This window comes from Pseudorasbora parva, chromosome 4, assembly GCF_024679245.1.
Source record: "Pseudorasbora parva isolate DD20220531a chromosome 4, ASM2467924v1, whole genome shotgun sequence".
NCBI lineage: Eukaryota > Metazoa > Chordata > Actinopteri > Cypriniformes > Gobionidae > Pseudorasbora > Pseudorasbora parva.
In genome coordinates, this window is record NC_090175.1 from 45,441,791 (window position 1) to 45,458,325 (window position 16,535).

A 16,535-nucleotide genomic window follows, 5' to 3' on the forward strand; every position below is an offset into this window, starting at 1 on the left:
ATACATTGCTTGTCCGTGAAAGATGGGTCAGTCAGTGCCAAGTTTTTTTGGCTCCTCTGAATCACAACCTGTAGGCTAAGTATAAATAAATAAATAAATAAATAAATAAATAAATAACGTAGTTTTGTGTTTTTATATTTTAAATAGACTGAATCTTCGAATGAATCATTTGAGAAACCATGTGAGAAACAAGTGGCCCAGTCGATAGGTGGCGGTAATATACTTGGTGTTGCAAACCGCCACAAACAAAAAGAAAAAGCACACCTCTAGATTCGTATATCTCCTAAAGCCTCGTTCACACCGCCAGCGACACGCAGCGACAAAGCGACACGATCCCATTCATTTCAATGGAGCGCTGGCGACTTCCGGCGACACGAGCGACAGTGACCGTTGGCGACAGAATGTGGGCGTGTCAAGCGACACGAGACGCGCGACAAAAGTTCAGAAATTTCAACTTTATGCAAACGAGAAGCGATTTTCGCGAGCGACAACCAATAGGAGTGAAGTCAGTGGAGTGCACGTGATCCGTCTGCTTTACTGCGGTGTCCGGAGGAGTTGTTGATATTAGCTTTTAGCAAGCCCCCTGTTCTTTATAATATGTCTCTGTGTAGCCTACATACAGAGACACATTTAAAAAAATGATGCATGGAAAAACGTGTCTGGGATTGTGGGGATATAAAGTAAGTTTTGACTAAACTGCATGCAATATGGTCTACCTATTACAGTACAGTGTGTATGTATTCTAATAACTTGCTCTGTTCTGCAAAACACTAGTAATAAAAACGGTACTATAGTACAAATATATTTAATGACGTTTATATGCAACCCGTGTAGTGGGAACGCCCACTAGCGACATGAATCTCTGGCGCTGGCGACATGCAGCGACAAAATCGCTGGCGGTGTGAACGAGGCTTCATACGTGTTGCCCCTTTACACAGTCCGCTATGTTTATCTCCTCGCTAAACCAGCTGATAACACAAAAATGGCTCAGCAACGTGGTAAAAGATGTTCTGTTGTTGGCTGTGGGAATGAGCATAAGAGTGCTCACATACTTCCGGCATCTGTGCCACTGAAGATGCAGTAGGTTAGTTTTATTTTTCAAGGGAATGCGCCTGAAAAAAATAGGTAGATACGTATATGTCAGACTGCTTTATAAACGAGGGTCAGAACAAGGCAGTATTTGCATTAAAGTTATTGCTTGGATCAGTAGCCTAACTGTCCTGTCCATGTCTCTAGCGCGTGTATCCAGCTTCACGTGACGTGTTAGCTTGGATTTCAGTATTTAGTGCATGAAGCGGCTGACAATACTACTACATCAATTCGTCAACTAAGAATGAAGAAACGTCCCATGCATTACTTGGAGTAATTCTGCTGGAGTGTTTTCTTCAGCGTCAGAAGGGTCATTCAATAGGGTTGAACTCCAGTAGCTATTCACAGTAAGCGAAAGTGGGAGGGAGCAGCAACTCATTCGCATTGGACGAGCCTTACAGCAAGGTCTGCAATGTTTATAAGATGTTTGTGCGCGACAAATGTAAAGGAACCTATTGTGAACCGCCTGTGGCTGTAGTCTGGAAGAGCTCGTGTTGTCGGCATGTCGAGAAGACGCTGTTTTTTTCGCTGCGAAAGCAAATCCACGCTGCATGGACTTCCAAAGGATGAGGATGTGAAGAGTCAGTGGTTGAAATTCATTTTTACAATGATACCACAGCAATTTAACGCCAACCTTTTGTTGTGTTCCCGTCATTTTACTGACGACTGCTTCTCAAATCTCGCCGAGGTCAACGCGGGATTTGCGAAACGTTTATTCATTAAAGATGGGACAGTACCCACATTGTTTGGGCCTTCTTGCACCTCTGGATCACAACCCGTAAGTATGATTACGTATTTTGTACAGGGTGTTCGAAATGCGAGGTTTTTTTACGGTGGACAGCTGTTCCTCTGCATGCTATCGCTCAGGTTACTGTCTTTTAGTTCTGTTAAATCAGTGATAGAGCCAAAGTAAGGTGGGGAACGGAAATTTAAAAAAAAACTGGGCCAATTGACCAATCCAATTCCGAGGACGTTTAGAGATGAGTGGTTGCCAGGTTTGTGTAACAACCATCCCAATTGCTATTTCATTCCTTGCAGAAGTACATCCTGTAAGTTTCAGAATTCAAAACTTCCTCGTTAGTCCAGAAATTATTATCACTATAATAGTAGGTACTCCACCGTTTTTCATATTAAACTATTATTCCCTTATAAAACGAGCTGATACATGCCTGATGCCTCTCTCGTTTCAGTGCGTGCACAATCTCTCTGACGCGCAGTGACATTTTGACAGCACTTAGTTTAAGCCCAGTTCATTCACAAAACAGAATTCCAGATATAAGAGACCAAACACCTCCACGTTCCCCCTATTTAAATAGAATTACACGAATAGTTGAACGACTAGGTATGGTGACAAAATTATACGTGGCGCTTTTCAAATCGGGATAAAAGGGATAACTATAATGTATGGCGGAATCGCACTTTTGAGAGTACTTCGACTATAGGCGCAGTAAAAAGTCACGTCGGAAAAATCCTCTCCCCCTTACCCTCCCATTTCCGTCAATAGAGCCAACGTGACCTGCACGCCTTGCATCAGTACAGTAGTAACGTTAGTTTGAGCGGAGTTGACGAAGTATCAGTTCGTGAATAATCATGGTTATAACGTGCATCGTAAGGGGTTGTGATAACAAGGCGAAGGTATATAGTGCCGTCATGTTTCACAGGTTTCCAACTCACCACAAACGGCGGAAACGTTGGTTGGCTGCTTTGAACGTGGATACAGCAACACCGGTGGGGATTCTGAAGAAGTGGCGTGTTTGCTCCGAGCATTTCACAAAGGAGGACTATACCTCCACAGGATTACGCCTAAAGGATGCGGCCACACCGACAATATTTAAATCTGGACAAAGTGGATCATCACCCAACACTGTAAGTGTCCTTTTGCATGGTAGCGTTATTTGGTTGTCCTGGAAGTGGCAGTAACCACGATCTGTGAAATGCTCGAAATATTTAACGTCAAATGGGGAAAACGTGGAGGTGTTTGGTCGCTTCTAACTTGATCTCTGTTTGGTACCTAATGAATGAACTAGGCTGGGCTAACGTTAAGCTAAATGCTACCAAAATGTCAACACGCGTCAGAGCGATTAAGTGCACGCTCTGAGACGAGAGGGGAATGTATCAACTTGTCTTAGTTAAGGGAATAACAGTTTAATTTGAAAAAAAAAAAAAAAAACGGTGGAGTATTCCAGTTAAAGCTTTAGCCAAGTTGCTAAAAGTAAGACTCCCTCTAGCGCTCTTGGCCTCGCCCACCGACGGTCTCACGCATGTAGTAGGAGGGGTGCAAATGCGAAAGAGAAGCAAACACAAGCTTACCCGAGCAACAAATCGCTCGAGATGCCTATGAGGATTACAAGGCGTTGTGCAGTGCTAAATTGTGGAAAAGCCCAGTCTTTGCATTGCCTTCCGCGTGATCCTACCATTAGTAACGCGTGGATAAACTTTATTTTTAACGAAGTTCCAGACCGCGTCAACAAGACGCTGTTCGTCTGTTCGCTTCATTTTACTGCGGATTCGTTTTTAAACAAGAGACAGTTCGACGCAGGCTTTTCAGAGAGGCTGAAAATAAAAGACGATGCAGTGCCGACTATACTAGAGCCGACAGTAATGTCGCAACAAACACGTGTGAGTAACAATGTATTTACCATGCGTCACTATTGCTGATACATGTCGTTTGATGTGCGTGTTTTTTTTGTTGTTGTTGTTGTTGGTGTTTTATTTTTTTACACACGCCAATGGACCCAGCACAACAGAGATGCACAGAGTATTGATGATAGCAAGCAATTTGGGTTACCTTATCCTTTTGTCAACTGTACCCTTACAAAATTACCTACAGGAATCCTGCAGGATTTTGATTTTTTTCTGCAGGATATTTGCAGGTATCCTGTAGGAATGATGAAATCCTGCAGGACACATTGACAATATGCATACTAGGACATATATGTACCGTGCATCGATTTCTTATTAGTCTAAGCCGTTTTATAATCTGTTTAAAGAGTGCGACTACTGTGTTCACAAGGATAATTTCAAATAGAAAAGGCAAACTTAAAGTACCCAGAGGATGCATTTAATTAACCGGGGTGAAAACGAAATGTAGACTGTTAAGACTCATCTGTCGCAGCTTTAATTACGTAGGGGAGGGGGAGGAGCTACCAGACTCCAAGGCAAAATGTCACAAATGTCATTTTTTTACTGTCTATGGTCACAACCCATCGCAACCTTATAAATTCACCCATGACAAAGTTCAGTACATCGTTTATATAAGTGTATGGTGGCCAATTGAAATGACTAAAGAACTACTTAATTTGTCCCAATAGACCACACAGAGCTTTTCTTTTGCTAGATGTGAGAAATGTTTACATGTATTTTGATATTTTCAATTTTTTTGTGTGCATTTGTTGTTTTTGTGACAAAAGTCCTAGAGGCCTTGTAGCGCTCAGATGAACTCAATTTTATTTCAAATTGTATTTTTATTATTATTATTATCGTATTCAGGTAAAAATGACCCAGGTGAGGGTTAACAATAATTTTAAATAGTCAGTACTATAAAATAAACATGAACAATATTTTAAATATTTGCCTATTAATCATGTTTAAAGTTAATGGATACAAAATTCATTGTTAGTTCAATGATATTCACCTGTATTTTAATAAAATAATAATTTAAATTTAATTTAAATAAATTTTAAATGATTAAATGTGTAACAATGTTGTAAAAGTGTTTCCCACTGAATTTTTTTTTTTTTTTTTTTACTATCATTACAAATAATACTTAGTGAACCTATCATGCAAAATTCACTTTGTATAAAGTGTTTAAACACCAATGTGTGTCTGCACAACCTGCCTATAATGGTAAAAATCCACCCACTCTCTCATTCATTCATTTTTTTGTGATGACATGGTTAGGAGAAGCCCCGCCCACTGCCGGTGCCGATCTGTCCTACTTGCATAGACGCAGCCCTGAGTGAGAAGCATAGTCCATCATTTTAGTGATGGGAAGTTCGGATCATTTTACTGACTCGGATCTTTGAGTCTTGTTCAGCAAAATGAACAAATCTTTTTTCCAAGTCATTTCGTTCATTTAAGCAGAATCTAATTAAAATTTTACATGTTACATTTTTTTCACACTTTTGGAATAAAACATAAACTACAAGCTAATGCAGTCATGGCCAAACTTTGAGAATAAAAATGATTAATTAATTGTGCTTGCCTAACCTCACGATCCAAATCGTTACTTCTTTAGTCACTTTACATTTAATCACGTCACTTTCAGAAAGATTAGTAGCGTTACACCACTTGTGACTTCTGGTTCGAGCTGTTAGTTTTGTCATCATGTCTGATCTGAGCCGTGACAGCCTCATTAGTTATACTACATGCGTCCGGAAACAGAAAAGATTAGTTCTCTCGAGTCATTCTTTCATACAAGTCCCAGCCCCATATAGGCAAGGCTATGCAGTCACCGGAAAAAGAAGAGATTAGTTCATCTCGCGAGTCTCCTCGTTCAAGTCCTCATAGGCTGAATGCAGAAGCAGTTCATCTCTCGAGTCTTCTCGTTCAAGTTGTTCTTCGGGTCTGACTCTGTGTCTCGTTCTTTTTTCACATGACCCTACCGCTTCAGTGTCTCACAAGTCACAACATATACAACATTACATTAGTTGTATTATTGACTGCATGTTGTAATATAGTTATTATAATAAAATAATCAGAAAATATGGGCAATAAACTGTTATTATGCCTATCCATTCTGACCAACCAAGTGTGTCCAGGGTTCTTAGGAAAAAATATTATAGGCATACTAGCTAAAAAGGTTGTGAATGAACTATTTCTGTATCCAACATGGCTATCACGTGGCAAAAGAACGAGACTAGGACCGAAGACTAAAAAGAATGAATCATTTCTGTTTCCGGTACAGACTGCATAGCCTTGTCTATGGGGCTGGGACTTGATGAACGAATGACTCAAACCCGGACTCGAAAATGAACTAATCAGTTCTGTTTCCTGTATAGAACATATGGGATGTTGTGTGCGGTCAACACAAAATGAATGAATCGCTGTCTGAGAAAACCCGTTGTTCTCGAGTCATATTAAAGATTTTTTGAAAATGAGCGAATCATTCATGAACGACACATCACTACATCATTTCTGTACCCTGCTGTAGCAGCTGGAGTTGTACAATGTCTGTGCCAAAGAGGCATTATAAGTGTAGTGTTTTGGGATGTACCAATGAATATAGAAGTCTCCATAGACTCCCACCATCTGAGTCACTGAGGACATCATGGTTAAATTTAATTTTTAAAGGAAATGTTCCGAAGAATATCGCTAAAATATTGTACGTTTGCGCCAATCATTTTGCACTGGACTGTTTCACAAACAAGGGTCTTTTCAACGCTGGATTTTCTAAAATGTTGATGTTGAATGATGGGTCAATACCAACGCTTTGTGCGCAAACTTCAGAACCAGACAAAGTAAGTATCACGTCATGTTATGAGTGCTTCCAAATTGTCTTTCTGAAAGAGCTTGGTACTTGGCACTCTGCATGGCTAACTTTGCTAAAGCTACCATTGTCTCTGGCTGTTTTCACTGATGCTGCCCACTGTTGCTGGTATGCCGGAGCACTTGAAGCTTTGCCCTCTTATTTAAAGTGAACTGGGAGCACCAGCTCATTTGCATTTAAAGGGACACCCCATATTTTAAGATTATTTATGGGATATTTTGAGCTAAAGCTTCATATATACACTCTGGGGACATCACAGACTTACTTTACATCTTCTAAAAAGAGGCATAATAGGACCTACATTGTGGACACACATAAGTGTTCAAACACCTTATGAAAGTGAATTTTGCATAATAGGTTTCCTTTTAAAGATATAGTTATTAATACATGCGTAACCATGTTTTAAAGTGTTTCCCATTTGTCTGTATTTTGTGATATGTTCATGTCATTACAAATAATACATGAAGCCACAGAGAATGTGACACATTTAATGTCAAATGTAACCTATTGAACAAGTGAAACGGGCATTTCTCAATAAGAAAATCAATAAGATTATTTAAACAGCTATAATGATCATTTAAAAAAACATAAACAGCTGATCATAAAAAACATGGAAACTTTTATCCTTACCAGACCTTTATGAAATAGTCCCAATATAATCACTTATAATAAGTAGTAATAATACTTTTTATTTGTAATGCACATTATATTTAACAAAATGTGAGTGCTGCAGATTTAAAACAATTAATAAAATGTATTTAAAAAAAATGAAACAAAAACAATTAAGAAGCAAATCAACCAAAAGCTCTGCCAAAAAGATGGGTTTTAAGACCACATTTAAAAGCATCTACTGTCTGTGGGATCTGCAAGTGGTCAGGGAGAGCATTCCACACACTAGGCTAAGCAGAAAGCCCGATCTTCCATAGCACAAAGTTTGGTCCGGGGAGTCCTGAGAAGACAAGTCGAATATTTCTGAATATACTACAGATTCTGAAGATTTTTGCTTGGGGTCCCAATAAGAAGCGCATTGCAGTAGTCCAGCCTGGAGAAGGCGAAGGTGTGGACAAACTTTTCTGCATCTGCAAGTTATAGTATGGGACGAAGTTTGGCGCAGTTTCTGAGGTGGAAAGAGGTCTTGCAAAGATGTTTGATGTGAGCTTCAAAAGTAAGTTGTGATTCCCCCCATGTTGGTGACTGCTGTGGAATGTCCTGATCAGAGAAGGCAATGCTGGTGATAATGGATTTCCGGACCGGAAGTGGAGTTCCGACTAGGATCGTTTCAGTCTAGGAGCTGTTTAGCTGCGAAAAAGTTTTGCTTCATCCACGTCAAAGTGGATGGTGTGTGAGGTCAGTAGAGGGGGATGAACTTGTCCTAAAGTTGAGTATCATCAGCATAGCAGTAAAAATAAATCCCATGCCGGCTGATGACACGGCCAAGTGATGTTGTGTGACAGGGATGTAGCTTCTCCCAACGCAACTTAAGTTCTCCTGGTAAGAAAAGATGAAAACCAATTTAGGACCAAGTCAGAGAGACTGATGGTGGAATGTAAACGGTGAAGGAGGATGTTATGATCAACAGTATCGAAAGCTGCAGTTAAGTCCAGGAGGATGAGAAGAGATAGAGAAACAGCATCTGCAAAGCTGTTTCTGTGCTGTTTCTGGTGTGGAAACCAGAGTGAATTTCTCATAGATTGTGTTGTTTTAAATGGACCTGAAGCTGTTCAGCAACAATTTTTTCCAGCACCTTCGAGAGGTATGGAAGGTTGGAGAATGGTATGTAGTTGTCATTATTACACGGCTCTGTGAAATACTTGAAATACTGGTCAATCGCGCATTCCAGTGGTATGTTATTTCCAGATAACAACCGCTCATCCGGGTACTACGAGTTATCTTGACCGGTACTACTTCTATGCTTACCGCTGGCGCCATCTTGTGGCTGTTAAATACTTAAACAGCCATGGCTACAATGGAAGATCTCAAGGCGGGTTTCCGTTATAAAGTTTTAAATATGGATATTTTTCTTACACAAACGCATCAATTCGAATCAGAAGGCTCTATTGTGGATGAGTTGTGGCAGGCGGAACGCTTATGTCCATGTGGAGCACGTTATTTGACGGACAGCTGCATTTTTTTTATTGACTTCAAAAACAGCTGCAACTACTGATTGGATTAACGTTAGACTGGGCTTTTTAAATATAACTGATTGTATTTGTCTGAAAGAAGAATGTTATATACACCTATAATGACTTGAGGGTGAGTAAATCATAGGCTTGGTTTCATTTTTGGGTGAATTAACCCTTTCAGCATTTATTTTCAACATTTAGCAGCAATAGATAAAGGCTTAAAGCAGTTTGGAACTGTTTTTCTTCGCGGAAGCTTTGCGTAAGAGCTAATAAAATATTTAATCTAAAGAAAATATTTTGTGTCTAATATATTTAAGACTAGTAGCCATGTAATAAGCGGGATAATGTACACCCAGCCGGTTGTTATCGCAGAATAAACCCCTTCAGAGTGATGCAAGACCCCTCCGCTTCGCGTTGGGGATTATTCTGCGATAACAACCGGCTGGGTGTACATTATCCCTTAAATAACATCTATAAGTGTACCATAATGATTCAGGGTAAGACAAAAGCACCTTTAGGAAAATGGATTTATGTTGTTCATTCTCATTATATAATTTATACACAAAAAATCTAAATCTCTACTTTGACAATTGCAAAAAAAAAGAAAACTGCCCATTTGTTTATAAACAATAAATACAAAGCATACAGTTAATTCAACATTAAAAAGCCCATTTACAACACACCCAAAAAGCAATCGAACTGACCACAGGAAAATCTATACAAAAAAGTATGACTACAAATTAGATAATAAAACGAGAAAGAATTGCAAAGTTAAATAAAATAAAAAATTGGTGCCACATGAACTGAAATCTTAGAGACAACTGACCATATTCACTATGCTTGTTCTGTTATCAGATGTCTTGGTTTTCATGCAGAGAAATGCCCTGCCCCGCATCTCAGTGTTTAGTGCTCGGGTTTCACACTCGCTCTACCCATCACTGCGCAATCAAATAATGCATGCAATAATGAAATGTGTATATCGTAGCATACTTGTTTCTGTTTACAATAGTTGTTGTATTTATGTTTGTCATATCAGTATCACCAGCTATTACATGGTACTGGCAGACACAAATTAAACACACAGCATAATATCATAAATAAAATGTAATATACTTATATACACACACACATAAAATTCAACAGACAAAAAGACTAGATTAAATGTGTGTACAATAGTCTTACTGTGCTGTAACTTGGTGTATATCTTTTTTTTCCAATGCGATTTTGGACTGAGTTTCGGCAGCTGAATTCGATGCATAACTAGTATTTTGGTTATTTTATAATTGGTTCTAGATCTGTGTAATAATCTTCCATCAGATGTTCCACTAACTAACGCTTTATCTAACAGAAAATATCTGCAGCTGCTGGTCTTCTGCTCCTCACTTCTGCTGTAGAGCCAGAGAAAAATACTACAAATGATGTGGTGGAGATTATAAGCAGTAGTGAAGACGATCTTGATATTTGTGACCAGGACAGTGTGGCCAGCAGTGTGGACAGCACAACAGAGGAAATGTTTATTGATGGTCTTGACCCTGTTCTAGATCGGTGAGTTTTGTTACAGTTTTTCTTTTTAAGTTTTATAACATATGTTATATATTACTTGGTACTTAACAACAACTCCGGTGAGAAATTAACCTAGGGGTAATTAACAGATGGTTACTAAGTAGATCGTTCTCTGGGATGCATTTTCATGAAATCGAATGTAAAGAGTTTTATCTCTAAAAAAGATTAGCTTATAATGCTTGTCTATGGGGCAAAGGGTAAGTGAAATTAAACCGCTAGTTAATACCACTAACAAGGCTCAAAATAGCCCCACACTAACACGGTAGCATATTGAGGGTCACTACATGCAAACTGAAGCATTGAGAACTTTGTAAGTTTAAAAACAGTTTAATCAGAAGATACTTTATAAAGACAGTACATTACACGTTTACGGACAGGCGCCATCTTGGAACCAGTTGAGCCACAAACCCAAAGACAGGAGAGCAGTAACGTTATTGTGTATATGTAGTGTTTTATAATTAACTGAGGACATGAGGACGATTGCTTAATGCATACCGTGACACTCTTAAATGCTGTTTGTTTTGTAGTATTGTTGTTCTACCACTACACTGTAAAAACATTTGGTTGGTTTTTGTTGGTTTAACTTAAAAAGGTAAGTAACCTGGTTGCCTTAAAATTGTGAGTTTATTGATATTAAAAATTTGAGTTGATACAATGATGGAAATTTGTTTTATAAATAGAAACTCAAAATATTATTGTATCTGAACCACATAAAAAATTGATAAATCATGAAAAAGCACAATTTGGCATATTTCACTGCATCATCAGAAATAAAACGCACACAATTACCCAATATGCTTTCTTTTAATAGTTTAATAAAGGTTGTCGAATCTCAAAAAGTGTTCATTGTATTAGCTCAAAATTGTAATTTCAATGAACTCAAAATTTTAAGGCAACCAGGTAACTTTTTTTCGAAATATTTTTTTACAGTGTAGATTCTCTGCGTAAGAATGCTCAGAGGTGTGCTTTATATTTACACACATTTCTACATATAAGTACAAGTTGGTAAATCCCACACTTTGCGTGAAACTGTTGTTGAGCACTCACTACACACAGAACTGTGTGTATGCACTGTTGATAAATGAGGCTCCTGAACTTTGAAAAGGTACCTTGCCAGTAGGGGCTTTCTGAGGGGGAAGTTTTTACCCAGAACTTCATTTAGACCATGCTCCCTGCAGTCAAAACACACCGAAGACCACCCCAAAGTGACTTAGTTCCTGGTTAAAGTTCCTGCATTGGAAATGTGCCTATAGATTAGCTGGGTCAGGTATGTTTGACTGGAGCTAAACTGCAGGACAATGAAGGACAGTGATGTGACAGATCTTGTAAGTATTGCAGTGACTGCTCGAAACACAAGCAAAACATGAGGGATCGCATCATATGTGTTTAAAAACTCTGCTCTTTTCTTTCACATTCTTGTCTTTTTTATATATATGTATTGCCTGTGCATAAATTTGCTGCATTCCACGGCAGATCACACTATAAAAAAAACTATATTATTCATATTACAAAATGGTATAGAATAGCACAAGTACGTGATTTGGGACACACCTAGAGTATATGTGAAAATGTTACAAGCTTCTTGGCTATTGAAATAATTTAGCTTGTCAACAAATGCACATGTACAGCTATCTACTGTAACTACAACAGTGTATATTTACGACGGTGAATTTCTCTAACTTAACCGTAAGGGTTCGCAAAAGTCAAAAATACAATAAGTCGCAAAAATACACAAAATTACTTGTTTTATATTAAAATACTACTTAACATTTTCTTCTTGTCTCATTTAATAGGCCTTCATCTGACCTTTACTCACCAGAGGAGGACTGTGATTCAGAGGACAACCCACAGCAGAGAAAGAGATTCCGTCTGTCTTCTACTTCTTATGGAGGTGCCAGGGAGAGTGACAATAATTTCTCTGGTGTATCAACTGAAAGGTGGCACATCTCAGATGAAGCAGATGTTGAGCCACCTCATATAGACTTCACACCAGCCCAAGAACCTGGACCTCAGATTTTACAGAATAGGTGCAGCAGTCCTCTGCAGTTTTTTCAACTGTTGTTCCCAAAAACATCATTGCAGACCATCGTTGGGCACACAAATGACCAAGGAGCCAAGTGCCAAAGGAGAAAGGGCAAGATGTGGGAATACATTTGTCAAAATGACTTGAAGTCGTACATTGCACTGGTCATTTACATGGGTATGTTCAAGTGCTCTTCGCTGACTGACTATTGGAGTGTGTCCCAGCACTTCAGTCTCTCCTTTCCTGCAAAAGTCATGTCTTTCCAGAAATTTCTGTCAATCTCTAAAGCTCTTCATCTAAGCGACAGCAGGGAGGATGCGCTGAACAGTGTTAGGAGGGGAACAGCTGCCTATGAACGGCTGGGTAAAATTCAACCACTGTATCAAGTCATTAGGGAGGCCTGCAAGACGTTTTTTCATCCCTTTCAGAACATCACCATTGTTGAAAGAATGGTGGCATCGCAAGCTAGAACTGGACTCAAGCGATGTGTGAATAATGAATCTCCAAGCATGGGGTACAAACTCTTTGCACTGACAGACTGCACCTGCGGCTATACGTGGGACTTCTTTATTTACGAGGGGAAGTCGTGTACGTCACAGAGCGAGGGCTTGAGTTATGAGTCCGTTATGGCATTGGTGGATGAAAATATGTTGGGCTCTGGGTATAAACTATTTGTAGACAAATTTTACTCCAGTCCCACACTCTTCAGGGACCTCCTGTGTAAAAAGATCTGGGCTTGTGGCCCAGTTTGGAGAAACAGGGCAGGTTTCCCAAGAACAAATGTGAACAGACTGTCAAGGAACGCTCCACGCGGCACCATGCGTTGGATTAGGGATGACGATCTGCTTTTTGTTGAGTGGAAAGACTCACAGGAAGTACAGATGTGCTCCACCTTCCATAAAGCCAATGATGGGGATACTGTGCAGAGAAAGGTAAAGGGTGACTTCTATCAGACGCTTGTGGAGGTTCCAGTTCCAGCTGCGATGTTGGACTTCAACAAGTACGTACAATTTATTAAGGGATTGTTCCTTGTTCATTTCATTGTACCTGTGCATTCAATCTTCAATAAGAATAAAATGTAATTGTAACTTTTATATAACTTTTTTTTTTCTTGAAATGCCAAGTTATCTCCCAATTTAGACATTTTCTCGAAGAAAACAAAAACAATTGCGAGATATACACTCGCAATTACGAGTTTGTAACTTGCAAATGAAAGAGATTAATTGAGATAAAACAAGCAGACAGTTTGAGATATGCATTTATATTTCCACACAGGAACATGGAGGCAGTGGATCCATCCAATTCCATCACTGGACATTTCAGAGCTCTACATAAACCAAAAAAGTGGTATCAATGTGTTTTTTATCACTTTTTGGACATCACTGTAGAGAATGCATTTATTATGCAGAAACTAATAGCCCAGGGAAAGAACTGGAAGCCTTTGACCCGAAAGGCATTTTTGGAGGCACTTATTTTAGAGCTTGCAGAGATCAGCCCTCAGGATTCATCTCCGTTTTCCTCAGCTCGTTCTTCCTCAGTGGTTCCTGCTTCTTTCCACAAGCCAAAGCACATCACACTGGAGGACATTGGTGGAAGGAAGTGCAGGCTTTGCAACCAGACAACTCCAGTCATGTGTGTGACTTGTGATATGTTGTTGTGCTTTCAGCCCGAGAGGGACTGTTTCAATGATTGGCATGAAAAACAAGACTTATGATTTATGGCTTCAGTAAATGTAACCATTAGGTGTCATTTTCCCCACCCCCCTTTGTCTTTGGTGCATTGCTTGATTCCAAATTTCAGAATATTTAAGGTAGTCTAAATGTGTTTTTTTTATTTTATTTTTTACATTCGTAAAGGAGGAAAATTTGACTCACACATGACAATCACAGAGTGATTTAATTTGAGTCATTAAAAAAAAGTGAAGCTATGGCTGCTGGTGCTGAATTTGAAATATTACAAATAAAACATTCTGGAAATGTATATACGACTTTGCTTCACTTTGCTTTGTTTTTTCAACATATGAAATGGGTTAGGTTTAAATTAAATGTAATGTATGCAATTTAGTTTATAATTTTCTCTTAAAGGGACACTCCACCGTTTTTAGAAATGGTGTGGGCAAATGCATTTTTGTCTCAGTGCATGCATTGTTTTAGTTTGGCAGGGTCGCCGCTAGCTTAGCTTAGCATAATGAATGGAATCCAATGTTGCTAGCTAGCATGTCCCGAGTAAAAGTGATCCACAAAAAAAAACCCACCTATTTACTTCTTGTGGCCTGCGTATTCACAACGAGTACAAATAGCGATGCAGATTAAGACTAGGTGATTTCCTATGCAGATATTGACTTGGGAATATATTATGGGGAAGCAATCGCAATGTGTTGCATGATATCTCTGTGCCCAAGTAGCAGAGCATTGCCTTCAACAGATTGAATAGACATTTAACAAATAAACCAATCAGACCTGTTTGTTTTTTTCTCCACTGAGTAAATTTTTCACCTACTTTACATGTGCTCCTTTTCTACGTAGAACATGTTAATAGGTTTTATTTTTTTATAGTTCTTTTTTACCTCTACCACAATAGGTACCATGACTGGAGCAACACAAAATCCTCCTATTTTAACCATACGTGTAAACGAGAGTTTTAATGCAGTATGGGAACTATTGCTGAAGATTTTGAAAGAACAGCTAACAATGAGATGCAGTGTAGATGATGTAAGTTGATCGGATGAAGTCTCAAAATTCAGAATGCGTGTTTGTGTACTTGATGGTTTTGATGGATGTGAGTGTGTAGACGGTACACATACAACGATATACAAATACGGTGTGCATACAACCGATCAGGCATAACATTATGACAGGTGAAGTGAATAATACTGATTATCTCTTCATCGCCTGTTAGTGGATATATTAGACAGCAAGTGAACATTTTGTCATCAACGTTGATGTATTAGAAGCAGGTAAAATGGACTAGTATAAGGATTTGAGAGTTTGATAAGGGCTGAATTGTGATTGCTAAGCGACTGGGTGAGAGTATCTCCAAAACTGCAGGTCTTGTAGGTGTTCTTGGTCTGCAGTGGCCAGTATCTATCAAAAGTGGTCCAAGCAAGGAACAGTGGTGAACTGGTGACAGGGTCATGGGCGGCCAAGGCTCATTGATGTTGGGGAGTTCAATTTGCTTAAGAAGTTAATGCTGGTTCTGATAGAAAGGTGTTAGAATACACAGTGCATTGCAGTTTGTTGCGTATGGAGATGCATAGCCGAAGACCAGTCAGGGTGCCCATGCTGACCCCTGTTCACCACTGAATGCGCATGAGCATCAGAACTGGACCACGGAGCAATGGAAGAAGGTGGCCTGACCTGATGAATCATGTTTTCTTTTACATCACCTGGATGGCTGGGTGTGTGTGTGGCGTCACTTACCTGGGAAACCCATGGCACTAAGATGCACTATGAGAAGAAGGCAAGTTGGCGAAGGCAGTGTGATGCTTTAGGCAATGTTGAGCTGGGAGACCTTGAGTCTTGCCATCCATGTGGATGTTACTTTGACGCGTACCACCTACCTAAGCATTGTTGCAGACCATGTGCACCCTTTCGTGGTAACGGTATTCCCTGGAGGATGTGGCCTCTTTCAGCAGGATAATGCACCCATGCCACAAAGCAGAAATGGTTCAGGAATGGTTTGAGGAGCACAGCAATGAATTTGAGGTGTTGATTTGGACCACAGCACCTTCAGGGGTCTAGTGGAGTCCATGCCTCGACAAGTCAGGGCTGTTTTGGCAGCAAAAGGTGGACCAACACAATATTAGGTCATAAAGTTATGCTTGGTCAGTGTGTGTATCAATGTGTGTGTTGCTGTATATTCACTAATTTCACATTCACATGCTGTTTTTCAACTAAAACTGATGAAAAATTTACAGTTTACGGTCACAAAATTGAATACAAAATCATATTAATCATTAATAAAAAAAGATTGCCCATAAAACATAAAAATTTGTAATTATTTTAGCTTTGAAGTTCCTGAAATACAATCATATTGTTTGTTGTCTAAAGTGTAAGATAAAATGAAGAGTATTCCAATGCCGATGATTAAACAACATTTGATGTAATGATAATACCTAAAAAATGAAAAATTAAATTTTTGTTGATAAGTTTAACAGAATGTTCTTAATTGTTTTATTACAAGGGACCTGTAAAGAAAACGTGTTTGTTCTGTCCTTATGAGAAGTATATGAAATTAGGAAAAACTTCCT

The 16,535-nt window shown here is 39.1% G+C and overlaps 1 protein-coding gene across 4 annotated transcripts; it reads left to right on the forward strand.

The window, feature by feature from the left end:
* Nucleotides 1-919: 919 nt before the first annotated feature.
* LOC137073443 (piggyBac transposable element-derived protein 4-like) lies at nucleotides 920-14,266 on the forward strand. Of its 4 annotated transcripts, XM_067441947.1 has the most exons (5): nucleotides 1,683-1,867; nucleotides 2,751-2,955; nucleotides 10,049-10,245; nucleotides 12,057-13,286; nucleotides 13,562-14,266. In XM_067441947.1, the coding sequence occupies exons 1-5, from the start codon at nucleotides 1,815-1,817 to the stop codon at nucleotides 13,998-14,000; spliced, it is 2,124 nt and encodes a 707-aa protein (XP_067298048.1). In that variant the 5' UTR covers nucleotides 1,683-1,814; the 3' UTR covers nucleotides 14,001-14,266. The 4 variants fall into 4 exon arrangements, with proteins under 4 accessions (XP_067298047.1, XP_067298048.1, XP_067298046.1 ...); XM_067441946.1 differs by lacking the exon at nucleotides 2,751-2,955 and having other exon boundaries at nucleotides 920-1,867; XM_067441945.1 differs by lacking the exon at nucleotides 1,683-1,867 and having other exon boundaries at nucleotides 1,895-2,955.
* Nucleotides 14,267-16,535: the final 2,269 nt, after the last annotated feature.